Source organism: Schistocerca gregaria, chromosome 1, assembly GCF_023897955.1.
Source record: "Schistocerca gregaria isolate iqSchGreg1 chromosome 1, iqSchGreg1.2, whole genome shotgun sequence".
Classification (NCBI taxonomy): Eukaryota; Metazoa; Arthropoda; class Insecta; order Orthoptera; family Acrididae; genus Schistocerca; species Schistocerca gregaria.
This window is the reverse complement of record NC_064920.1, coordinates 388366481-388394429: the sequence shown is the minus strand read 5'-3', so window position 1 is coordinate 388394429 and position 27949 is coordinate 388366481. Positions and strand designations below refer to the sequence as shown.

The 27949-nt window shown below is 42.4% G+C and overlaps 1 protein-coding gene across 1 annotated transcript in view; it reads right to left on the bottom strand.

The window, feature by feature from the left end:
• The window catches only part of LOC126349326 (vasodilator-stimulated phosphoprotein-like), a 93995-nt gene extending 66254 nt beyond the window's left edge, over nt 1-27741 (bottom strand). The window contains exon 1 of the mRNA XM_050002424.1: nt 27607-27741. Coding sequence (XP_049858381.1) covers nt 27607-27741 — 135 coding nt within the window. The remainder of the gene's footprint in view (nt 1-27606) is intronic.
• Between the last annotated feature and the right edge of the window lie 208 nt (nt 27742-27949).

Sequence of the window (27949 nt, the reverse complement as noted above, 5' to 3'; positions counted from 1 at the left end):
CTCCCGGTTGCTTCGCTTTTTTCTCAGACAGCAAAAGGTTGGTGCGCTATCCAGTATCAGTAAACACACCCGGAGCAGAGTCTTTGCTGTGGGTAGGCAGTCCACGGCGACTAAGCCCGCCCGCGAGCCAGTGGAGTGAGCCGTTATTAGGGCCCGCGACGAGATGAGCGTTGGGAGGGCCCTCGCCTCGGACAGTGCGTGGGAGTGCAGGCGCCGGCGGGCGGCCGGGCTGATCGCGGCGACGTTTCGACAAATGGGGCGTGAAATGCGAGCTGGCAGCGCGTGCCGCCCCCAGGGACCGGCACCAGGCCACGCCAGACGAGACCGGCGAGGGCCCGATCGATCCCACGGCCGCCGAGGCCCGCTCACGAGGACCCAGCGTGTGTGTGGTGACTCCGGAAGGAGTACACCCATTTAACTAAAAGCAGCTCCTCCAGCACCCTGACAATTCCGTCATCTTCTGACGTCCGAAGAAACAGGACAGGAAAAAAATTGTTTTTTATACCACCTGCAGCTGTCATTTTTCCAGTGTGCTATAGGATGATTTCGGTATTAGACTTCTTTCAAATATTGTAATGAAACGGAGCAAAGTGAATTCGGTACATTAACAATCGGCTAAAATTAAAACACTATAACACATCTGGCAATGAAATGTGCTAGGATTACCAAAAACATACAGATACATGAATTCTTTACAGTCGAATGGAAAAACTGGTAGAAGCCGACCTCGGGGATGACTAATTTGGATTCCGGAAAAATGTGGGAACGCCCGAGGCAGAGAGAGTAGCAGTAGGAGGAAACAGTGAGCAGATGGAAAACATAGAGGGGTGTAAGATGGCAAGAACTATGCCCCTTACATGAAGTCATTAAAGATCACCTAACTCACATTGGGCGAACAGTAGGGCTGAACAAAAATGACTGACAAGGCACAATGCATCTTGTAGAGAGTACAGTATAGACATATTGGAATAATTAATGTCGGGTGATGGTTTTAAAGTAATTCAAACGAATGAAAACTTTGTGGAAACGCGTCGATTTACTGGAGGCTAGTTTATCCCAGGGAAGTACTCAGAATTGACTGTGGCCGCTGGGGGAGCGGCTAAGGGAAGCGACAATAGGCAGCTTAGGAGAGCTCAAGCTCTGAGAAAGCGGTAATGGGGCGTGGCCTCCAGCTGCCTTAAGATGAGTGACAGTGAGTGGGTGGTTGACCCCATGCTGGTGTACTGAGTAGCAGACGGAGAACTTGTACGCCTGATGATAAATGTCCGTTGTCCCGTTTTCAGTGAAACATGTGAGTAAGCCGCGCAAAGCTATGGTGGAGAGGTCAACAGAGGCCAAAATATGTGTCTTTGTGACTATAGCAACTACACACTGAATTCATGGTCCACAGAGTCTGAAGTAAATCAGGTGATGAGCGACTGAATGAAATACGCCGGCCTCCGATGGGAACATAGGACCAAGGAATTTGAAGTACTCTACTGGGAGTCAGAATTCTGGAAAAATTGGTGTTTTGTGCAGACGCTAACCTTGATGGGTGGCCTGGGAGGAGCTAAATAGCAGAAGTTGAGAGGAAGCGAAATTTTGTGGGAATTTGTTCACTTCCCAGAGCAGGCATTGGTCGGCGCTGGGAAGCGATGCATAATTAACGCGACTTGCGGTGAAATTGGCGTAAGTGATTTTGCTGGAGGGAAAACCGAGGCGAAGTGCAGACTGGGAGAAGTCCCTGTAGCGGTCTTCCGTTCCCAGCATGCCTAGATGCGGACATGGCGTTTATTACTCAGCTTGCCTGCAAAAGAGTGAGCATCTCTGCAGTTTAGGACTTGGCACATGGAACGATTGAGCTTGGAGATAGGCAGTTTTGGTTCAGCTATGTATTGAGCAAGATAGCTAGGAGTGAATAGACGAGTGCAGCCTTGCAGCACCACGAGGTCGGCCGACATCTACACAATGACGCCGCTCCACCATGCTGTATTCGGTGATAATGTGCCTGCTCCGGTCACTGATTAATTTGTTGGATCACATTGGCAAAGTTTCCATGAGGGTTTCATGGGCCATGTATTATAGAATTCTTCTCGCACTTCGCATTTATGCCTGGGTCAGTCGATAGGAATTACTTTTGAGTTATCGCGCTTTACTCCATGCAAACGCAATTTATTACCACTGCCTGATAGGAGAGTCTTGTAATGTGATGATTGAAGGTTAGACTGCATCTGTTTTGAATGAAGTAGTTGAAATCCCAAGTCACTTTCTTAATTAATTTTATGTTCAACATTTGCATCTGGTGTTCAATAGCTGAATATAACATCAATGTGCACCCATTTTTAATTACAAGTGATTATATTGTGAATCAATGTCAACACTGTCACCGCAGTTCAATCAGGAGTCACAGGGCCTTATTACTTTTTTTGCGATATCCGATATTGTGGCAGTTTTGCACTCTCTGTTGATCTGTTAGTCAATTAGCTGGGGCGAACACACGCCAAAACCAGATAAGTGACGGGTGGGGTGTTACAGAGGGATGGAAGAGATGGATGAAGAGGGTGTGGAGGAGATTATGGATATAGAGGGGGAGAAGAAAGTGGATGGAAGGTTGAGGAGATGGACACAGTAGAAAGGAGCAAATGGAGGGAGGGGGGATGAAGAGATGGTCAGAGAAAAGAAAGAGGAGGAGATGGACAGAGACAGGGGTGAGAAAATGGACAGAGAAAGGGAAAGGGGAGAAGAAGGACAGAGAGCAGAGGAGGAGGATGTGGACAGACAGAGAGGGACAGGAGGGAGAAGGGAAGAGAGAGGGGAGGAGGAAATGGTTAAAGAGGGGGCAGGAGGAGATGAATGCAGAGGGGAGAGGAGGAAATGGGCAGAGGGGGAGGGAGCAGATTGACAAAAGGGAGGGTGGGGGAGAGCACAGAGGAGAAGATGGACAGAGAAGGTGGGAAGGACCTGGAAAGAGAAATGGCGTAGCAGGAGATGGACTAATAGAAGATGGTGATAAATACGAGTATATCCCCAAGCGACGCCAGATACGCAGCTAGTACAAAAATAAAGCAGTGAAAGTAAATAGATACATTATTTGTAAAGAGACCAAATTAACATTCATTGGAAACAGAGTGACTGGAATGAGAAAGTTAAATGCCGAGTAAGTAATTTTTTTTAACTGCTGTGACGTGATGGAAACAACTAATATACAGCTTAATAAGGACTCTATGCACCAACTATTCGCGTCTCCATCTCAGCTACTCTTTATCAAAGCATTCAATCACTTGCGTCAATTGCGGATCATCTCTAAAGATGGAATGTCAACAAAGCAGTTAAGCAACAATTAAGACCATCCCGTTATCTCCGTGTTTCAAACTGTTATACATTTCTCCATCTCTGCACGCCTGTTACAACGAATATCGTGCAATAGACCTTCCTAAATAATCCATATATCATCACCTGCTGTGTACCTTGAATTCACTGCTATCTGTACTAGTGCTGACGCTACCTTTATCAACCTACCTTCTTTCTGAAAGGCCTGAACCTCCGCCGGCATTACTTTTTCAGTTTTCTGCTGTTTTTTGAAACCGCATAGAAGACACGCTACTGTTAAGAATCATAGTGTACAGCTCCGCGATTGGGAACCAATATCAAACAGCCACGACAGCATCGAATAAATTAAGAGATACAGTGTTAGGAGCGCGACTAGGCAGTTCATCCTATTCCAGAGTGTAACTTCAACGCTTTAAATGGCAAATTCTTAAAGAAAGAAAGACATTGATCTTTCTCAATTCTGTCAGTTATATTTTTCCATCACTAGCAACGGCTTCTATAGCTCGAGGCCTGCCCTGAAACCAAATTTGCTAGCCTTCTGCTCCACCAGGCTCTTATATATGAAATGGATAGAATAGTTCTGACCTCGGTAGGACTCTCCACACAGACTGCGACAGGGATACTGACAGGGACAGGAAATATTTGGTTATGTATATCTATATTCCGAATAGTGGAAAAAAGGCAACCATTACGTGAAATTATGTTTAAGAGAAGAAGGACGTGGTGATCTAGACGAAGTCCTAACGCAGTTTTAGTTAGAGTCGTAATTATTGAACACTGCCCCTCCGTTTAACAGGTGTTTTGAACTGATTATTCTGAAATGTCTCCGAAATGTATACGTTGGTAACCATAAGAACTAACAGGAAGGTCCTCGTAAGTACAAATACATTGCCAGGTGTTGGGTGAAAACGTTAAATTTCGCGTTGTAATGAGTCAGACACCGTTAAATCATCCATCAAATTAGTAACAAATGCTTGATTCTCATAGAACGCTATGTGTCTCCTATGTTATAATGTACAGGGTGTCCATAAAGCCTAGCTATCGTTTCAAAAAACCATAACTTGGAATTTTTTGGTGATAGAGAACTGTGGTTTGTTGTAAAACAATTAGAATTTCTCGGAATTTTTCAAATTTGTCCATCTTTGCAGATTTGACATAGAGTGCACATACATGGAACATTGTCCTCTGGTACGGAGACAAAGGTATTGTGGAATTATCGACGGAAGTGTAAAACGGGACAGTCGGGAGAAAAAAATCATACTGAGATGGTTCAAAAGCGTTAAATAAACAGGCACCATCAAAAAGCTTCTTCAAAGTGGGTATCCCCTGTGTCTCAAGCACGTGCTGACAGATTGCAAGGTGCATTTCAACCCAGACTCCAGAAGTCACTTCGCCGTGCGTCACGCACCGAGGTTTGAAAGTGCAGAACATACTGACTCATCTCCTGACAGGCTCGCTCTCCACTTCCCTTTTGCGGATTTAGCTCAAGGATCGTAGGTACACAGCACGAGTCAATGACATTGCTACCGAACGACCACGAAACATTGAATCAATCAGAACTGTTGACGCTGAAATGCTGACCCGTGCATGAGCAGAACTCGAATATAGCCTTGATAATTTACAGGCAATGAGTGGGACGCGCATAAAAACTCTGCCGTAGCAGAAAGAAACTTCGAGAGCAGCTAATTATTTAATAACAAACCACACCGCCCTGTCTCTAAAAGTTTCCGAGTTACGATTTCTTAAATTATAGCAGGACTTCATGGACGCTCTATACATCATTTCAATTGCGTTTTAAATATATCTTATCTGTTGTTGACTCATTGCATTATGCAGTGTGATCTTATTAGCAGATACGATGCTCATTAAACATCATTACATACGTCAGTTTTAGAAAATGATCCATCATAACAGGCTGTATTATCAAACGAAGTACGTCTTAATGGCTTTCTTACACTTAAAAAAGCCTTGTACCAATTGTCAGTCTGGTATTACTGAAATCAGGATATATTACTGAGTGGGAATGAAAATAAACTCCAAGACAAAAAAAAGACGCATCCCGAAGGAATTATCAGAATGGGACGGGAACTGTTAAGTGTGATGTATTTGTACAGGCAAACAGACGATTACAATTTCAGAAACAGTGAATGATTTATTCAAGAGAAAGAGCCAAAGAAATTGAGCAAGTAAATAATGTGTTGGTCCACCTCTAGACCTTATGCGAGTATTTATTCGGTTTGGCATTGATTGATGGAGTTGCGGGATGTCCTCCTCAGGGATATCGTGGTAAATCGTCTCCAACTCGCGCGTTGACTGTCACAATCTCGAGCTGGCTGGAGGGTCCTGCCCATAGTGTTCCCATTGTTCTCAGTTCGGGAGAGATCCGGTGCTCTTGCTGGCCACGGTAGGATTTGAGGGTTTGGCAACCACGAAGACAAGCAGTAGAATCTCTCACCGTGCGGGGGCGAGCATTGTCTTGCAGTAACGTAAGCCCACAATTGCTTGCCATGAAGGGCAACAAAACGGGACGTAGAATATCGTCGACATACTGCTGTGCTGTCACGTATGACGGCAAAAGAGGTACTGCTATGAAAATAAGTAGGAGCCCAGGACCTCACTACATCTACATCTGCATTTATACTCCGCAAGCCACTCAACGGTGTGTGGCGGAGGGCACTTTACGTGCCACTGTCATTACCTCCCATTCCTCTTCCAGTCGCGTATGGTTCGCGGGTGCGCGCTCTAATCTCTCTAATTTTACATTCGTGATCTCCTCGGGAGGTATAAGTAGGGAGAAGCAATATATTCGATACCTCATCCAGAAACGCACCCTCTCGAAAGCTGGACAGCAAGCTACACCGCGATGCAGAGCGCCTCTCTTGCAGAGTCTGCCATTTGAGTTTGCTAAACATTTCCGTAACGCTATCACACTTACCAAATAACCCTGTGACGAAACGCGCCGCTCTTCTTTGGATCTTCTCTATCTCCTCCGTCAACCCGACCTGGTACGGATCCCACACTGATGAGCAATACTCAAGTATAGGTCGAACGAGTGTTTCGTAAGCCACCTCCTTTGTTGATGGACTACATTTTCTGAGGACTCTCCCAATGAATCTCAACCTGGCACCCGCCTTACCAACAAATAATTTTATATGATCATTCCACTTCAAATCGTTCTGCACGCCTGCTCCCAGATATTTTACAGAAGTAACTGCTACCGGTGTTAGTTCCGCTATCGTATAACCATACAATAACGGATCCTTCTTCCTGTGTATTCGCAATACGTTACATTTGTCTATATTAAGGGTCAGTTGCCACTCCCTGCACCAAGTGCCTATCCGTTGCAGATCTTGCTGCATTTCGCTGCAATTTTCTAATGCTGCAACTTCTCTGTATACTACAGCATCATCCGCGAAAAGCCGCATGGAATTTCAGACACTATCTACTAGGTCATTTACATATACATCGCAAATCAATGGTCCCATAACACTCCCCTGTGGCACGCCAGAGGTTACTTTAATGTCTGTAGACGTCTCTCCATTGGGTACAACATGCTGTGTTCTGTTTGCTAAAAACCCATCAATCCAGCCACACAGCTAGTCTGATATTCCGTAGGCTCTTACTTTGTTTATCAGGCGACAGTGCGGAACTGTAATGAACGTCTTCCGGAAGCCAAGGAAAATCTACCTGGGAACCTGTATCTAATACTTACAGGGTCTCACGAACAAATAAAGCGAGTTGGGTCTCACACGATCGCTGTTTCCGGAATCCATGTTGATTCCTACAGAGTAGATTCTGTGGGTTTCCAGAAATGACATGATACTTGAGCAAAAAACATGTTCTAAAATTCTACAACAGATCGACGTCAGAGATATAGGTCTATAGTTTTGCGCGTCTGCTCGACGACCCTTCTTGAAGACTGGGACTACCTGTGCTCTTTTCCAATCATTTGGAATCTTCCGTTCCTCTAGAGACTTGCGGTACACGGCTGTTAGAAGGGGGGCAAGTTCTTTCGCGTATGTGTAAAATCGAATTGGTATTCCATCAGGTTCAGTGGACTTTCTTCTGTTGAGTGATTTCAGTTGCTTTTCTATTCCTTGGGCACTTATTTCGATATCAGCCATTTTTTCGTTTGTGCGAAGATTTAGGGAAGGAACTGCAGTGCGGTCTTCCTCTGTGAAACAGCTTTGGAAAAAGGTGTTTAGTATTTCAGCTTTACGCGTGTCATCCTTTGTTTCAATGCCATCATCATCCCAGAGTGTCTGGATATGCTGTTTCGAGCCACATAATGATTTAACGTAAGACCAGAACTTCCTAGGATTTTCTGTCAAGTCGGTACATAGAATTTTACTTTCGAATTCACTGAATGTTTCACTCATAGCCCTCCTTACGCTAACTTTGACAACGTTTAGCTTCTGTTTGTCTGAGAGGTTTTGACTGCGTTTAAACTTGCAGTGAAGTTCTCCGGGTTGTCGATTACTTTGGACAGCGGCAGTCACGTTGGTATCCCACCACCGTCCGGGTTTCTCCAGATACGTCTTTGTTGGGGGGGGGGGGGGGGGGGGTAGACTGTTGTGGCGTTGTGAACCACTGAGGGATACGGCGGAGCGAAGCCTCTCCGTCGTTTCTAGGTTACCGATTTAATACATAAAGACATCCTAGGCTTATATTTGAGAAATAGTCTACTGCTTAGCTTCATGCTTTGCCAACCTGGGCAGCAAGGTCGGCGCATCTCCCTCTAATTCAGAACGTTAGGAGCATTAGGGAGAGGGCCCTCCAGCCAGCTCCGGATTTTGACGATCTAACAGGCCAATTAGACAGAATTTACCACGATAACCTGAGGAAGACATCCAACAACTCTATCAATCAATGCCAATCAATAACTTACCCAGTTTTTCAATACCTGTATTTTTTGTGCTTGTATGTGTACATCACTTCTACCGATTACCGTCCTATTCGGATAATTCCTTCGTGCTCTGTGTTTCTTTTTTTGTGTATTGCAGTAGATAGTCATTTGGTGGTATTTTTCAAATATCTACAACTAACGTCTCAGTTATACAATTTCATGTATTATTCGTTGAGGTTTTTAAAGGTGGCACAGTAAAGAGGGTATTTGTAGAAATAACTGTAGTTATATTTTTCGCAAACAAGTAGTCTGAGAATTTTTATGAGACAACACCATTACTTCTTGCGGCAAAATGTTAGACAGCTTGTAACTCTTGTATTGAGGAGGAGGACATAATGTTCATCAATTTCTGTGCGATAGTTTTATATAACCTCGTATTTGAAAGGCACCTTCTCTACAAGCTGTCTTTCTAAGTAAAAAAAGAAAGGGCATTCGCACTAATTTCAGAATTGTGAGATCACATGCTATCGACGACGACAGTAAAGAGACAGTTAGAGAAAAAAGCTAATATTCGAAAACATTATCACAATTACTCAACTTACATATACCAGTGACAGCAAAAACTTTTGTATATTGAATGTGCAAATCCAACCAGACAGACTCTCCTATCACTCCTGCTATGACGTGACTACTTTTCTTATGTTCGTAAGTTGTACTTAACAAACTTCACTTGTTTACGTAAGGGTATGCAAGATTTAATATAAGATACCACGCGGCAACGACTATGTCGCACCCTTATCTCTCTGAATCTCCCGCTATACCGCCACGCTTGACGTGTGCTTTGAAGCTACGATGCATAGCCACAAATCTGTTATCGGTCTTCCTCCATAATCAGTTACTGTTGAAACCTTGTGTGCAAAGATAACCAACTGGATAGGTCCATTTTATATTAAATAGTGGCCTCTCGTTAGAAATGTGATGATATCCGTGGCGGTTAATTATTCAGCAATACACCTCTTAGATATTCATCGAAAATCAATCTCAATAACGAGAAAATTTCCTTTCTATTCTTAGTTTCTCTCTGCCTAATGATCATAATCTTGTCGAGTGAGGTGATGGCTTCTTTGAAAAGGTCACGACGTTTTCATTTTCCATTAGGTCCTAGCCGAGGATCTTCTGCTCGCACTCTAATGAACTCATCATCGCCGAGACCTAATTGTCTTTCTTCTTATCAAACGATCGTGACGTTGATGAATGATGTTCTTTAGTCGAGTGAACGCTGGGAACTCAGCTTCCTAACAAGGAACCATACAGGAATTAGCCTTCACTAGTTTAGAGAAACATGAGTGGTCATTAGAAGATTAAAATGCCTCTCTATCCGAATGCGAGCTGAATATCTTAACCCTTTGTGTACCAGTGCCTTTCGTATGAAACCACCAATACTGCTGAAAAACAAAGACATCTAGTGGTAATTTGAGAAAGTAGTCCATTTCACTAGTCACTTACGGCGATGAAAGCAACGTGTTTACTATTTTTTTTAATAGCGATCGTACTGAGAAGATCAGTAATAATAAAAGTAAGTACATCAAAAATTGTTCTAATTTAAATTTGAACTGTACTAAGAAAGTTACGAGTGGTCTCTAAATGAAACCAGTGTGAAAGTATGTACTTTTTGATATAAATTTATTAAATTTTAAGCCCATTTTTGCTTGCTATTGTCGTGTCGGTTACTGTGGGAGTCAGCACCGACACAAACAAAGGAAGGAGAGAAGTTACGACGGTCGGTTGCAGGAATTCAAAATGACGTGTACTTAAAACTTTCAAATTAACAGAACACTTTATTTCTAAAAATGAAAGAAACATGACTTCCTGTGCCTGTTACATATTTGAGGACGGCACAGTTATCTAGGATTACAATTTGTTTTGGGCATTATGAGTTCATGAATGTTGGGCGGTCTGGTATCGTCTCTAGGAAAAACGCGAAATTGCTTTTGAATATATCTCATGAAAAGGTGGATGGTTGAAAATGGTATGTCTCTGTCATTCCAGAGTGAATACACAAATTTAAAACAACTGATTGTCTAAGTTTTGCCACTGCCTTCTTGTATTCATTGCGTACTATTATAACAAAGATTAATTTTAAGAAAAATTTTAAAATTGTGTTCAAAATTGAAACCATCATGAAATTACTGATAGTTTACTATTTTCCAATTTTTTCTTGTACCCCTTGCTTATAATGACAGTAAAAGGTCAATTTGGCGAAATATTTTAAAATTATTTTTTTTATATTGCTGGGTCACCTTGCTCGGCTAAATCAGGTAATCAGTTGTTTCTCCTTTCTTTTCTTTTTTCAAAGACATCTTTTTACATTACTATAAACAAAACATGTGATCTATGAAGTACACAAAGTACTCACGTCAGAAATTTATATGTCAAGCTATTTTACCCATAGTTAATGGTGAACTTTATGACTGCTCTTTTATTGGGTGAAGAATAAGATCCATTCTTTAAAATCTTATTCGGGTAACTTACACTATGAAATACTAGAGAAACCTAAGTCAACTGGGACGCTCTGTATATCAGCTGGAATCAGAGACGGACTCGCAACAAACTGAGTGGAGTAGTCTATGTGACAGGCTTACTAGCCCCGTCATTTCGAGCAAAACACTCGAGCTTTCAATAGCTATCTTGGTAATGGTCATTAGGAGTTGAAGTCTGTGATTTCAGCTCCTGACCACGATGGTGAAGACAGCTATAGAAAGCTCGTGTGTTTTACTCGAAATGACACGGCTGGTAAACCCAGAAGATTTTATTGAACCATGGCATCAAGAAAGACTCAAAGGACAGATAGTCTGTTTCCTGGTACATGATATAATACACATTTTGGAAAGATTTCATTGCTGTTTCATACTGGCAAATGGTAACTGACTTTCTTCACTACTAGGACTGAGCTGGTGCGGCTCACATGTTGCGGTCGATTTTTATTTTATTTCTTTGGTGTTGTCCTATCTTCACAGTCTTGCCTCTTTGGTTTTGAAATCGCCGAGGGAAGCAGTGAGGAGCGAGCGCTTGGGCGATGAGCAGAGAGCGTGTTTGTGGCAACGACCGCGTAAAGAGAGTACCGAGTTGGCGGCCACTGAGTGTCGGTGAAATATTGTTGTTATACAACAGAAATGAAAACCAAACTGACAGCGGAGTATACCAAACGAAACTGGATTCCACCAACAGGAGAACATGTCCAAAAAGGTGCACCGTATCGCACTCCGGCAAGAAAAGTAACGCAAGTCACAAAACGGTAATTTTCTTATTTATATCGCTGAAAAATGCTTGTGAAGTGTCCCAACGTGTGCGAAAAATGTCATCTTTGTCTCGCAGGTTGTCGACTTCAGAGCATTTGCATCAGTGTTGTAGGCTACTATATGTTTCGCCATGGCAAGAAAAGTGTCAGTTCCCATTGCCACTAGCAGTTTTGTAAGAGGTCATTCAAGGAGAGGAGCACATTCTGAAATATGACACTTCTGACGCATAATGTAAATTGAATGTAATTTTTAATACGAAATCCATGCGTGTCTGAACTGTTTTGACGATTAAAAATGTGGTAAATACACATGACCTCGGTTCCGAGAGTTCCGGACTGGAATAGAGATCAACATAAACATCATTTCCGCCCTTTTTATTGCTCATGAAAACCACACATTCAATGTTGTACCACCATACAGCGAGACCTTCAGAGGTGGTGGTCCAGATTGCTGTACACACCGCTACCTCTGATACCCAGTACCACGTTCTCTTGCATTGATGCATGCCTGTATTCGTCGTGGCATACTATCCACACGTTCATCAAGGCACTGTTGGTACACATTGTCCCACTTCTCAACGGCGATTCGGCGTAGATCCCTCAGAGTGGTTGGTGAATTACGTCGTCTATAAACAGCCCTTTTCAACTATCCCAGTAGGGTTCATGTCTGGAGAATATGCTGGCCAGTCTATTCGAGCGATGTCGTTATCCAGAAGGAAGTCATTCACAAGATGGGGACGCGAATTGTCGTCCATGAAGACGAACGCCTCGCCAGTATGCTGCCGATATGGTTGCACTATCGGTCGGAGGATGCCATTCACGTATGGTACAACCGTTACGGCGCCTTCCATTACCACCAGCGGCGTACGTCGGCCCCACATAATGCCACCACAAAACAGCAGGGAACCTCCACCTTGCTGTACTCGCTGGACAGTGTGTGTAAGGCGTTCAGTCTGACCGGGTTGCTCCGAACAGGTCTTCGATGATTGGTTTGAAGGAATATGTGACACTCATCGGCGATGAGAAAATTACGCCAATCCTGTGCGATCATATTGGCACGTTTTTGGGTCCATCTGTACCGCGCTGCATGGTGTCCTGGTTGCGAAGTTAGACCTCGCCGTGGATGTCGGGAGTGAAGTTGCGCATCATGCAGCCTGTTTCGCACAATTTGAGTCGTAACACGACGTCCTGTGGCTGCACGAAAAGCATTTTTCAACATGGTGGCGTCGCTATCAGGGTTCCTCCGAGCCATAATCCTTAGGTAGTGGTCATGCACTTGGGCGGCCTGAGCGGGGCATGTTATCGACAGTTCCTGTGTGTCTGTATCTCCTCGATTCCGAACAACATCACGTTGGTTCACTCCGAGACGCCTGGACACTTTCCTTCTTGAGAGCCCTTCCTGGAACAAAGCAAGAATGCGGACGCGATCGAACAGCGGTATTGACCGTCTATGCATGGTTAAACTACAGACAACACGAGCGGTGGTCCTCCTTCCTGGAGGAATGACTGGAACTGATAGGCTGTCGGACCCCTCCGTCTAATAGTCGCTGCTCATGCCTGGTTGTTTACATCTTTGGGCGGGTTTAGTGACATCACTGAAACGTCAAAGGGATTGTGTCTGTAATACAATATCCACAGTCAAAGTCTATCTTCAGGAGTTCTGGGAACCGGGGTAATGCAAAACTTTTTTAGATGTGTGTCTTACGAAATTTCGTGCGTAACTGATCGTATGAAAAAGTGTGTATTTCTATTATAATGAAAGTTCATACTGAATCCCTTTTCTCAGCCAAATTTATTCCTATATTCTGTAAGCCCTTTTATGATTCTATGTTTTCGTAAATTGTGTTCCTTATATTATAGCTAATTGATGTACCTTATTAAATTGTATTAATTTTCATGAATCTAATTTTACATCTTATATTTTTCTAATAAACCATTTGAACTTTTTTGTTATTTTTTATTCTAGAGCAGGTGCTAATTTTGCCTCATGGGGATTCAAATGTCGTATGTTACAGTAAGTAAATATCACTTGGGACGGTAAAGTGGTAAAAGTGTTACATAAGTGACCTTAATAAAACAAAATAGCTTTTACAAAAGGAAGAAAAGTGACAACTCAAGGAACTAATGAATAATTACCTATTAACACCCCACATCTGGCGAGAAGAGAAAACCAGATGGCAGTAATAAGAGTCGAGGGGCATGAAAGGGAAGCAGTGGTTGGGAAAGGAGTGAGACAGGGTTGTAGCCTCTGACCGATGTTATTCAATCTGTATATTGAGCAAGCAGTAAAGGAAACAAAAGAAAAATTTGGAGCAGGTATTAAAATTCATGGAGACGAAGTAAAAACTTTGAGGTTCGCCGATGACATTGTAATTCTGTCAGAGACGGCAAAGGACTTGGAAGAGAAGTTGAACGGAATGGACAGTGTCTTGAAAGGAGGATATAAGATGAACATTAACAAAAGCAAAACGAGGATAATGGAATGTAGTCAAATTAAATCGGGTGATGCTGAGGGAATTAGATTAGGAAATGAGACACTTAAAGTAGTACAGGAGTTTTGCTATTTAGGAAGTAAAATAACTGATGATGGTCGAAGTAGAGAGGATATAAAATGTAGACTGGCAATGGCAAGGAAAGCGTTTCTGAAGAAGAGAAATTTGTTAACATCGAATATAGATTTATGTATCAGGAAGTCGTGTCTGAAAGTATTTGTTTGGAGTGTAGCCATGTATGGAAGTGAAACATGGACGATAACTAGTTTGGACAAGAAGAGAATAGTAGCTTTCGAAATGTGGTGCTACAGAAGAATACTGAAGATAAGGTGGACAGATCACGTAACTAATGAGGAGGTATTGAATAGGATTGGGGAGAAGAGAAGTTTGTGGCACAACTTGACTAGAAGAAGGGATCGGTTGGTAGGACATGTTTTGAGGCATCAAGGGATCACAAATTTAGCATTGGAGGGCAGCGTGGAGGGTAAAAATCGTAGAGGGAGACCGAGAGATGAGTACACTAAGCAGATTCAGAAGGATGTAGATTGCAGTAGGTACTGGGAGATGAAGCAGCTTGCACAGGATAGAGTAGCATGGAGAGCTGCATCAAACCAGTCTCAGGACTGAAGACAACAACAACAACAGAGTGTAATGCGTTTTACTTGTAAAAATACTTATTTGACATTTAACGGATGCCTATGCTATTTCAGTGTAAGTTTTACAGATTTATTTGGGTCGGTATTTCTCTAGTATTGCTTTTGTGTGAGCAGTGTCACTGTTCTTGTTGTGATGCGATATGTTCAAAAATGGCTCTGAGCACTATGGGACTCAACTGCTGTGGTTATCAGTCCCCTAGAACTTAGAACTACTTAAACCTAACTAACCTAAGGACATCACACACATCCATGCCCGAGGCAGGATTCGAACCTGCGACCGTAGCAGTCGCACGGTTCCGGACTGCGCGCCTAGAACCGCGAGACCACCGCGGCCGGCGATGCGATATGTCCTTCAACGTAAACAGCCAAAAAAAAAAAAAAAAAAAAAAAGCACGGAAAACCACGTTACATTTCCCAATCGAGTTCGCTTTTAATAATAGTAATAATAATAATAAAATTTGAGCGTTTCTTATTCATTCATACAAGAGTAGTAAGTCAGCCGATAAAAACTGCAATGCGATCTGCTGTTTGACGTAGGTAACTTTTAATTTCCGTACGAGTCCCCACCCGACGCAGGCGACGCGTAACATCCTGAAAGCAAGGGGCAGAGCAGAATGGAAGGGAGACGGAGGATGCCCGAGACGAAAGTAGCGTTATTTCAGGGCCCAACTATTCATCAAAGACGGGGCCAGGGCGCTTTCCGCAGTCTCGCGGGCCGAGTTCCCCGGCCTAAACACAGGGCGAGCTGCGAGCGGAGCGCCTGCGTCCAGTAATGGGACGGGACAGGCCGTCCGGGGAGACTCCCCAACTACCTGTGCCGTCTCGTAATGTTTGTAATCAGCCGGCCAGCGCAGCGCCGCGCTCTTTTGTTCTGCGCGCAGGGCTGGGGTAGGGCGGGGAATCCCCCGAGCGAGCGCATGCGGCTTGGGGCTGCAGCGGAGCGCAGCGGAATTTTAAATGAAAGGAAGCAAAAAGGAACGCGGCCGCGAGGGGGCGCGGGGCGGAAGGAAAAGCACGGCCACAGGGAAAGAGCATGCTCGGCGGTGCGCGGAATGCCATATGTGGCGGCTCCTAGGGGCTGCGGCGAGAGGGGGCTCAATTGCGGTAATATGAAACCGATCGCCGGGCGTCCCCGCTGTCGGCGTCGTCCTATACCGATCGCGTATGTGGGCTCAAACGTGTAACGTTTGCAGGTTATGGAATTTCACCTGGACAAGAATGGACCCAAAGTTCCGTATTATATGCAGTAAGAAGCTCTGTTTAGGAAATCACTCCTTGTCGCAAAAGAATATTTATATGAATCGGATCACAAAAACAGAATTTTTTGTCAAAAACCAATTCATCATTTATTTTTTAGTTCTAGCTGTACAGTTCTTATATGTCTCACAATATAATTAGTTTTTATCTCCCTCGATCTTCTCCAGACGTAAGTAAAACCAGGTATGTGCTACTATTTAACAAAAAGTAAAGTAGAAATGAACTGTTGATTTTAGCTACGCAGTTGCGTCAGCAATCCGTCATGTCTGTATCTACAAGTAGAATATTCTGAAGATAATGCAGTGAGATCGTAACTATTATAAAGAAAAGAAGTTGCAGCTGGGACTGAAAACTAAACGACACATTAAAAAAATTAAAAACAATACAATTGCTGAATTCCGTAGCGGCGAATATATCGGCTACAGTGAGAGACTATTTGTCTTTTCATTTTGGCTCATCTGTTATCTGACTGGTTTGATGCTGCCCGCCACGAGTTCCTCTTCTGTGCCAACCTCTTCATCCCATCCATGAAACTGGCAACCTACGTCCTCAGTTATTTGCTGTATGTATTCTAAGCTCTGTCTTCCTCTACGGGTTTTGCCTTCTACAGCTTTTTCTAGTACTTTGGAAGTTATTCCCTGATGTTTTAACAGATGTCCTATCATCTTGTCCCTTTTCCTTCTCAGTGTTTTCCACGTATTCCTTTCCTCTCCTACTGTCTTCCTTATCTCATCAGTTGACCTAACTATCAACATTCGCTTGTAGCACCACTTCACAAATGCTTGTATTCTCTTCTGTTCTGGTTTTCCCACAGTCCATGTTTCACTACCATACAATGCAGTGGTCCGGAAGTACATTCTAAAAAATTTCTTCCTCAAATTAAGGCCTATGTTTGATATTAGTAGACTTTTCTTGGCCAGGAACGCCCATTTTGCCAGTGTTTTTCTGCTTTCGATGTCCTCCTTGCTCTGTCCGCCATTGGTTATTTTGCTGCCTAGGTAGCAGAATTCCTTAACTTCATCTACTTCATGGCCATCAGTCCTGATATTAAGTTTCTCACTGTTCTCATTTCTGCTACTTCTAATTATTTTCGTCTTTCTTCGATTTACTCTCTATCCATACTCAGTGCTCATTACATTACTTATTCCATTCAGCGTAAAATGTAATTCTTCTTCATTTCCACTCAGGATAGCAATGTCATCATCGAATGATATTATTGATATCCTCTCACCTTGAATTTTAATTCCCTACCTGAACCTATGTTTTATTTCCATCGTTGCTTCTACCATGTATAGACTGAACAGTGGGAGCGAAAGACTATATCCCTGTCTTACACTCTTTTTAATGCGAGTGCTTCTTTCTTGCTGGTCTACGCTTATAATTCCGTCTTGGTCGTTGTACATATTATATATTACCCGTCTCTCCCTATACATTATCCCTATTTTTCTCAGAATTTCGAACATCTTGCAACATTTTACATTATCGAACACTTTTTCCAGGTCGCCAAATGCTATGAACGTTTTTTGATTTTTCTTTAGTCTTTCTTCCATTATCAATCGCAATGTCAAAATTGCCTCTACCTTCTCTAAGGCCAATTTTATCGCCGTCCAGTATATCCTTAATTTCTGCACAAGTCGATAATGATTGCGCATACGAGACACAGTGGAACACATATATTTTTTGATTTAAACACGGTCAACTGTCAATATATCGGTTTTTATTTTTCATATATATTTCAGAGCGAAGCCAAACAGGCTATGTGACCAACATAATTTTAATATATATTAAATAACTGCCGGTGTTATCCGGAGATCAATCATATTTATAGCTATTTTCTGTTTAACTCAACTTTACGCGTTTCGTCCATGTTCCGCTCATCCTCAGGCTTGTGTACGCACGTATGCATATTCGAGAGTAAACTGGCAATCCAGTTGTCAAAAGCATTTCACGAAAATATTCTGCACAAGCAGATTACAGCGTTACAGTAACAAACAGACAGTCGACAGTTTGCTCACTGAGGCTATGGCTGGAACACGCTTGTAGTAAAGAAGAAGCGATAATAACTAATCTATTTGCTATTACCTGGAAATATTCATTACAAAATGTCATATTATGACGTATAGTTAGCAGTTATGACTTGTACTGACAACGCTTCAGGAAATTAATAAGATGTTCGTGGTCCAAACAAACAAAATATTGAATTGTATATGTGCAACTACGACTGCTACATCGTACTTTGCGTTCATGCACTATATTTCCAAAGGTTCAGAGTTTTCAAAAGAAAGTGTATTGTGACGCAATGCGTATGATTAAAATCAAAGACACAAATAATTTCACAATGGACTAAGTGTGAAGCAGATTTTCGCTACCCGTACGTGCATTATATGAGGAGCTTGTTTTTCAAACTAGCTTCCATGTGTTTCTTCTGCTTTGTGTATAGAGTGTCAGCGGATGAGTGGAAACCTGTGATTCTGAGTGCTGAACCACACATTCGTTGAGCCAATCCGATGGAACGGTTTGGTTTTGGCTGATGTCTGGAGAACGTTACCTGCCATCGTGGGTAGTGACAACAAGGGAGACACGGGTTCGTTTTTTGTGGTTTAGGGTGTGGTCCCCTTAGAACGCTTAAGAAATCGCTAATTTAGGAAGGATATGAACATGTTTTGCAACATTGTGTACCGCGTACAATGGAAGGAAAGTTCGGACACCATGAGTGATTGTATCAATATGACACTGTACACTGGCTTACAGCAGCATTCCTGTAATGGACTGACCTGCTCAAGGTCCCGACCCTAGCACAGCGGAAATCCCCTAGGATAATTTCCTGACATAGGAAGTATACAGCCAACCGGTAGCAAATACATTTGGTACAGTTAACCTACGTTTCGACACCCACTAAGGGCGTCTTCATCACGATCAAAATTTGAGAATATTAAGTGTGACAAAAAAACATATTCACTTGTAGTTGTTAACATGGGGTCCGACACATCCCCAGCACATCTCTGACCTTTCTTTGGGAAAGTTGATTCGGCTTGATGCAAAACCAGCTAAAGAAGAGGGCACTATCGCAATGCTTACGTAGAGAAATTCACCAAAGGGCGGCATAACGACTGGATCAACGTGCCCTGTTAAATGACAAACCATCACAAGAAGAAGTGCCAGCTGCGAAAAGAAAGTGCATCATCTGGCCCAGAAATTTACTTGCCATCAGAGTGGAAAGTGTATGTGCAAGAAACACATCCTTACAGTCTGTGATCAGTGTCTAAATGGTAATTTAAGTGAGTCATCAGAAGAAGACTGTTGAATCACTGAATATACAGTTTATGTTGCGTAAAAATAACTGTAGGTTTTATCTTTTATCTAATATAATAAAAAACGTTATTTCTTCAAATGAGCACTACTTGATACAATTTCACAATTTATATGGCTGCCTCTATATTACTTTTGTACTGTTTCTCCTGAGTGGACGTGAATGTGAAACGTATAGGTACATGTTTTTACGATAAGCATCGTATGAGTAACTTGCGAGTTTTACCAAGGAACAATATATTATGCTATATGTATGCCTATTCCACGGAATTTAGATTCTGTTTTTGAACTCTGGCCTCTGCTGTCATTACTATTCTTCTTTTTGGCTTATTGTCTGGACGCGAACGGTAAGTAGCGTTTAGCGAAGGTTCATCTTGCTGTATCAGCCAATCTAAGTTATTAACAAAACTGAAAATAGAGCTGTTTGTGACTTAAAAATTATGCCCGTGTTGAAATCGTTTCTAATCCTAAACCTTGCCTGTCTAGATTAGACATGGGCCTTAACAGAAATTCTTCATTGTTAGGCGCCATCTAAAAAAATAATCAAGAACTTCCTTTTAGCTCATCGTCGAGTCGTGCAGCGGGTTAGAAATGATTCAAATGGCTCTGAGCACTATGGGACTTCTGAGGTCATCAGTCCCCTAGAACTTAGAACTACTTAAACCTAACTAACCTAATAACATCACAAACATCCATGCCCGGAACAGGATTCGAACCTGAGATCGAAATGGTCGCGCGGTTCCAGACTGAAGCGCCTGGAACCGCTCTGCCACTGCTGCCGGCCTGTTATCTTATATTGGGAATCAAGGCGAAACCACGATTTTGAGTTACGGAATGTTTTGCTCTACAGTGAACGGACTGGTCAAATATTCTCTGGTGCTATAAGCACACGACTTTTAACTTGACGTCGACTAGGCATATATTGAGGAATATCTGTGGTCTTTGAATAGTTAAACAAATGAGTATAGACAAATCCGTAACCCCCTGAGAACTGAACTAGTTTACTGAGTGCTTATACGCGTCGGGCTAAATTAAACCACGTATTACACGGCTAATAATATTCCTACATTAGTTATATCTCTTTTATGCTGAGCCATTGCATTAACGCATGTTTCTTTTTTATATCAGTCAAGGCTCTTATTCATCCTATTACATTACACTGATAGTAAAGAAAAAGAGTCACGAATATTTTTATTATATTACATTACAATTTGTATAATTTAACCCCATTATTTATATTACACCATGTAGCAACATTAACATATTATAGGATTCACTGGACCCCACCTTACCACTTGTGTAAAATAATTCGACATTAACAAAGGAAGATTAATTAAGGTGACAATTGTCATGACGTACAAAAGCTGGTTAGATAAAATTACTTTGCGAGAATGTCCGCAGCTCGTGGTCTAGTGCCTAACGTTGCTGCCTCTGGATCACGCGGTCCCGGGTTCTATTCCCGGCCAGGTTGGGGATTTTCTTTGCCCGGGGACTGAGTGTTTGTGTTGTCCTCATCATTTCATCACCACCATCATTCGTGACAGTGTCTAGATTGGGCGGTGAATAATAATACGGCTGTATAAAACTTGGGACTTACGTACGGCCGCTGGTGACCGCGCAGTTGGGCGCCCCACAAACCAAGCATCATCATCATCATCATCATCATCATCATCATCATCATCACAGACCGAGAAAGCAATCGTCAGAATTTAGAGCAGCCATGCTTAAGTTAAAAATAAAAATAAAAAAAAAATACGTTCCAGCTTTGTCACGTATGCCTAGCCAGGAATAACATCTGACTTATCGGCCCAGTGGCTTACGTTGCTGCCACGAAAACAATATAAACAGAGCCGCCTATCGGGCATGGACACTGAAATGCGTCCATTTGAAACATTATGGCCGGCAGGGGTGGCTGAGCGGTTCTAGGCGCTACAGTCTGGAACAGCGCGACCGCTACGGTCGCAGATACGAATCCTGCCCTGGGCACGGGTGTTTGTGATGTTATCAGGTTAGTTAGGTTTAAGTAGTTCTAAGTTCTAGGGGACTGATGAACTCAGAAGTCCCATAGTGCTCAGAGCCAGTTTTCTGAAACATTATAACTGAAGTACCTGAAAAAAAAAACCGACTGAGGCATTGTTGGCCGAGAGGGAAGTTCGGTCGCCGAGTGCAAGTTTTATTTCAATCGACACCACATTGGGCGACTTGCATGCCGCTGATGGGGATGAAATGATAATGAGGGGAACACAACACCCAGTCCACGAGCGGAGAAAATCCCCAACCCGGCGGGAATCGAACCTGGGCCCGTGCATGTACCATCCTGGTGTACGGTATGAAGGTGGTCTAAAACAGACTGAAGCCGGTATTCGATGCTGATTTGGTCATGAAAAGTACTGAAAATTTCAAGCAAATGATGAAAATCCTTTCCGGGAACCACTGTATATGATCGAAATGTCGTCCACGTATCGAGCATATGATACGATACTCAAGCAGCAGAAAATTATTGAAGAACTTCTCTTATAGCAAATTGATGAAAATAGCGGCTGAGATGCCTACCAGTAGGTTACCCATTGGCAGGCCGTCAGGCTGATGGTATAGATTGCCATTGAAAACAGAATAATTGTATTTAACTGTTATTCTTAACAAACGAATTAGGCCAGTGGAATGCTCGTCAGAAACATCTTTTTTAAAAGTTCGTAAGAATTTTTTCGATGTCGATGGTTGTTTGAAGATGTACTTTAGTATAAAGGTTCGTAATATCTAATGATCTTTGACTAGATTCTGGCTGTTGACCACAAAATAATTATTTCGAAAAACAATGGATTTTTTTATGTTATCGTGAGGAAATCTCTCTAATTCATGATATGCACTGTTCATAATGTTCACAATCGGATGTATCGGGTGGTGACTTTTATGTACTTTAAACTGAGAACGCAATTTTGGCCCTGTGGATTCATATTGATAAGCCGTTTATCATGAAATGGTTTAAACAAATGGTGAGTCTAATTTCTTTCTCTGGGATGAGTTAGAAAGTGGACTTCGCTCCAGATCCGAGCGTCCTACATCACTGCCTTCTGTAGTCTTGAAGAAAAATTGGCTGCCATTCCTCAGACATCTTGGAGAAAGCGTCCGCAGCAGAATTCAAGCCGCCGTGATTCCAAGTATGGGAAGATCCCTTGTTAATGTCCACTACTAGATGTTCAGTTTTGATCGGATAGTGTATAAGCACCGGCACGGAAGTCGTCCAATGTGGTGTCGACTGAAATAAGACTTGCACACGGCGGCCGAACTTCCCCGGATGGGGCCTCCTGGCCAACAATGCCATAAGCTCATTTCATTTTCCAGTGTATAAGCAAACAAAGGCACTCATCATATGTAATGTGGCCGTAGGAAGAAGCAGTTTCTTCGAGCACAGAAAATCCATAGCACCAACAGTCTTTTTTTTCCCTTAATTATGACACGATGTCGTGGCTAGCAGCGAAGAGGGTAGACAGGAAGATTAGATCCCTCCGATAACGTCATTTGAGGCGGAGAACATGTTCGGTTGGGGAAGGATGATAAAGGAATCGGCGGCATCCTTTAAGAGGAAATATGTCGGCATTCATCTAAACGGGTATGGACAACAGCGGAAAACCTTAATCGACATAGCTGGAAGGGTATTTGAACCGCCAATCTTCCAAATAAGAGTCCATTGTCTTATTATGACGGCTCCGTGGTCGGTGCCAATTGCTTGATCATGTAGTAGTAGTAGTAGTAGTAGTAGTAGTAGTAGTAGTTTTATTCATCCGTAGATCTCTTTTTACAAGGATATAGGACATGTCAAAGTATTTACAAGCTTAGATCAATTTACAATAAGCTAATTCGTATACACATATATTTACAGACTTCTAGTTAGAGACAATCATTAGATTTTACTCCTGGTATACAATAATTTATTTACAAATAACTCATTAAATAATGTAATGCCACACTATTCACTCATATTTCACTATCAGTCACTGCACACACTATACACATATTGTTTCATAACACTTCACTCACTACATACACACACACACACACACACACACACACACACACACACACACACACAGGTGATCCTTGGGCCATTTTCTGTACTGCAAGTTCCCATTTGCTATCCTGAAAAACTGAGTCAGCATCCCTTCATAATGAGTGAGATGTTGAGCTCAGAAAGAGGAAGAGGTGTTAGTATTGTGCTATGCATAGCTTGAGGGGAGAGTGTCTCTAGAAAGGAAAAAAGAAGAAAAATAATAAAGTGAAGGTGTTATGTGGAATATTGGATGTTTTATAATCATCATTATTATTATTATTTGTTTGTATAACATTTTTTTATCAAACCCCTACTCTGCTTTATCTAAGTAATCCTTCAATGTATAAAATGTATTGCATAACAGGTACTTTTTAGCTGCCTTCTTAAATAAGTGTATTTTTGAAATTTCTTTAATCTCTTTTGGTAATTTATTGTACAGTTTTATTCCTTGGTAGAAAATGCTGTTTTGAGTTTTATGTTTATTTTTTCTTGGTAAATGTAAGTTGAGTCTATCTCTTGTTGCATGGTCATGGACAGAGCTGTTTGTGCAGTAATTGCCAATGTTACTTTTGATGTGTACAACTGACTGGTAAATGTGTTCACATGGAGAAGTTAAAATTCCCAGTGTTTTGAACAGATCTTTACAATGAGCTCGACTACTATTTCTGGTTATTATTCTTATGGCTCTTTTCTGGAGTTTGAAAATTGTGTTCATATTTTGTGGATTTGTTCCCCAAAAAAGAATGCCATAGCTAAGAATTGAGTGTACATATGAATAATATGTAACTAAAAGACACTGCATGTTACACACAGATGATAGAATTCTAAGGGCATAACATGCTGATGACATTCTGTTTGCAAGTACCTTTGTGTGTTCGCACCACTTCAGCTGAGAGTCAATATTCATTCCTAGAAATTTTGCATTTGTTACACAGTCTATAGAGGTGCCATCTACATTTAATTTAACATTGTCATTTTTCCTCTTCAAACTGAAGTTCATGGCATTAGTTTTCTTTATGTTTAATGTCAATTTGTTGCTTATTGACCAATCGTAAACTTCCTTGAGAGTTTCATTTGCTTTCTCGGTAAGGAGTTCTCTTGTTCTCTCAGTGACTATAATATTGCTGTCATCAGCGAAGAGAATTTTCTCACCATGAGTAACACTACTGGGAAAGTCATTGATGTATATCAGGAATAGTATTGGTCCTAATATGCTACCTTGTGGAACCCCTATATTAATATGTTTTGGTTCTGATAAGTATTTTACTAAATGTTTAGATCTATTTGAAGTATGTGTTATCTCTACTCTTTGTACCCTATCTGTTAGGTATGATCGAAACCAGTCATTAGCTACCCCTCTTATTCCTAATGCTTCTAATTTATTTAATAGAATCTTGTGGTCGACTGTATCAAAAGCCTTAGAAAGATCCAAAAATATGCCTGTGACACACTCATCTTTATCAAGAGCATTAAGTACAACTTTTGTGAATTCTACTATGGCTGACTCCGTATTTTTGCCACTTCGAAAACCAAACTGTGATTTGCTTAAAAGATTGTATTTATTCAGATAATTCATTAATCTGTCTTTCATAATTGCTTCTATTATTTTTGAGAGTGCTGACAGCAGGGAAATGGGCCGGTAATTTTCTATGTCTTCTGCATTACCTTTCTTAAGCAAAGGTACAACTCTTGCCTGTTTTAGCTGCTCTGGAAATGTCCCTGATGTGAAGGATTCATTTATTATATTTGTTAATGGGCCTTGTATAATCCCTATGCATTGTTTCAGTACACACATTGGTACATCATCTAAGCCTTCTGACTTTTTATTTTTTAGCTTTTGAACAGTTTTATTGACTTCATTCTCTGTGGTTGGAAGTAACATCATTGTATCTAGTGCAACAATTTTTCCAGGTGTTATATTTGTTTTGGGGAATTTTTGCTGTAACTTCTCTGCAATACTTGAAAAATGCTCGTTTACATAGTTTGCTAAGTGTTGTGGATCATTTATTACCTTATCCCCCTCCCTTAGCAGTATGTTATTCTGCGTTTGTTTGCCACTCCCCGTTTCCTTTTTTATAACATCCCAGACTGCTTTGCTTTTATTCTCTGCATTATATATTATTTTGTCATTAAATGACTTTTTTTCAGCAATCAGCACCTTCCTATAAATCTTTTTGTATCTATGATAGAAATTTAAGAATTCTGGATCATTGTGAATCTTTTTCATGGAACTGAGGTGTTTAAGTGTTTGGGAGGACTTCTTAATACCTGCTGTTATCCATCTGTTTTTGTGAGATGTCGATACAGTCATGCATACTTTTGGAAATGCTGTTTCAAAGTTCAATTTAAACAATGTGGAGAATTTGGAGAATTTCATATTCACATTGGTTTCCTTATACACTTCATCCCAGCTTTGTTTTTCTAGTTCTTTTGAAAAATCTTTTATTTTGATTTCTGATAGATGTCGTTTATAGGCTTGTAGTTTAGGGAATGATTCGATGCCTGATTTTACTGTTGTTATTTGACAGAGATGGTCTGATAGTCCGAGATCTTTTACAGCTACATCACATTTTTCCCTGTCTATATTTGTGGCCACATGGTCAATTACTGATGCAGTCATTGTAGTAACCCTTGTTGCACAATTGACCAATAGGGACATGCCAAAACTTTGAAGGATATTTATGAAGGTGCTGCTGGATTCATTTATGATATTAGTGTTGATGTTTATGTCCCCACACAGAATTATGTTGACCTTTGTACTTGAGACTTTATCTAGAACTTCTGTTAATTTATTGAAAAAAGTGTCCACACTACCACTGGGAGATCTATACACACACAAAATGATTAATTTCTTGGTGATATCGAGCACGGAACACTAATGGTCTCTCAACAGCGCACAGCACCTGTTCCTCGACTTGCATCCCCCTTAGTAGGCGTCACTGCAGCGTCAGTTTTGTCTGTCTAGCGAAAATTATTTCCAACATGACGTGGCTCTAAACTCAGAAAACTCTCAAGTCAACAACTCTGATCGCGGAAACGGGGCTCTTACTATCCTAATTCCAGCGGCATGTGTCATAGTATTTCGCTGGCCAATGGGTCCCCGGAGGGCAAGCAGAGAGCCTCGGATCCGTCAAGGTCGCTGACACAGCTCCGCTGGCTGACTGGCAGTTCCATCAGGAAAAGCAGCACAGAAGGCCATTACAGCCTCACGAGCTCGTAAACGGACAATGATATGCTTGCTGCTGGTCATTCCGTTAGAGTGGCTGTTGACACACAGACAACGGCTGAAACTAGAGCCAGAGTTAGGCAAACGAGGCAGAAACGTCCGTACCAACGAAATTCCTGCGTCCAGCGTGCGTTCCGCTAGACGACTGACAAACAATTTTTTTAAACGTAAATTTGGTATACTGTGTGTATTGTTCACGCAAAATGCGTATGTAATATTTCTGTTTAATAAACTGTGCCACATACTATATATTCCTACTGAAGTTTTCTTTGTATGTTACTTTGTAATACTAAAAGAGGTGCCTGTTTTTATTAATAAATTTTCTGTACAGTATTTCTTTTTGGCAAATAAACATGTACAGTTGGATTATCCGAACAAACCAGTTTTCCGAACACCCATGTCCCGCAATTACTTCGGATAATCGATGATCTACTGTACCACCAGGATGTGTTCTTTCTCCTCACCCCCGTGGCAGTAATTGAATTAAGAGTCAGCCGGGAAATAAATTTAAATCACTTGACGACAATTTGAGCTAGCGTCACGAATTTTCAAACATCCACTGCCATGTATAAAGGCGAGTGACACCACGAATTTTAACATCCATCGAGGGGTGTCGTCGCGATCGTATTGAATGACGGTTACAACACCACACACATCCATGCCCGAGGCAGGACTCGCATCTGCGACCGTAGCAGCAGCTCGGTTCCGGACTGAAGCGCCTAGAACCACTCGGCCACAACGTCCGGCGACGCGGTATTATGAGGTACCCCACGACTTTTGTTACCTCAGAGTAAACCGTACCAATCAGTATCTGGCAGAAACGTGTATGTCCCAATCGAAATATGACAGCTACGAGGAAGTAGTTTCCCACTCGTTTCCTCGGTATAGACCGGAGAAAAACCAGCTGTGAGTATGGGCGGTGCCGCCTTAAAAGTTGATGCTACGAAAGTGTAAAGCGCACCGGTGAAGTGCAGACAGACGCGTAAGCCGGGGTACGCGGCTGAATAATGAAACCCCTAATGGAAGGGGCGCGGGCAAACAGTGTCCCGTTTCCGGCGCGGGGCGGCTGTTCGCGTTTGTCCGGCGGCGGCTCGCGCAGCGCTGTTGTTCTCATTACGGGCTAATGGGCGCGGGCCTCGGGATTCAATTAGCGAGTATCACTCACGCCGATCGACGGCACGGAGCGCGCGCCCCCGCGCCGGCCGGCCCAACCGCCCACGCTCGTGACGCGTCTGTCGGCGCCGACCTGACCGTGCGGTGGCGGCGGCGGCGGCGGCGGCGGCGGGGGCGGCGGCCGCATCACAATGACCACTTATCGCGAGCGTCCGCCCCGACAGCCGGCGGCAGCGCACTGTAAGCGGGACAGACAGCCTCCACAATGACTGCCGATGCGCCTAGACTACTATGCCCCTATTGTCGTCCCATTTGGGGCCATTCAGGGTGGAAGTAATCTCCGTATCCTGCAGCTACATATAGGCACCGGGCAAAAATGTGGAAACACCGCGAGA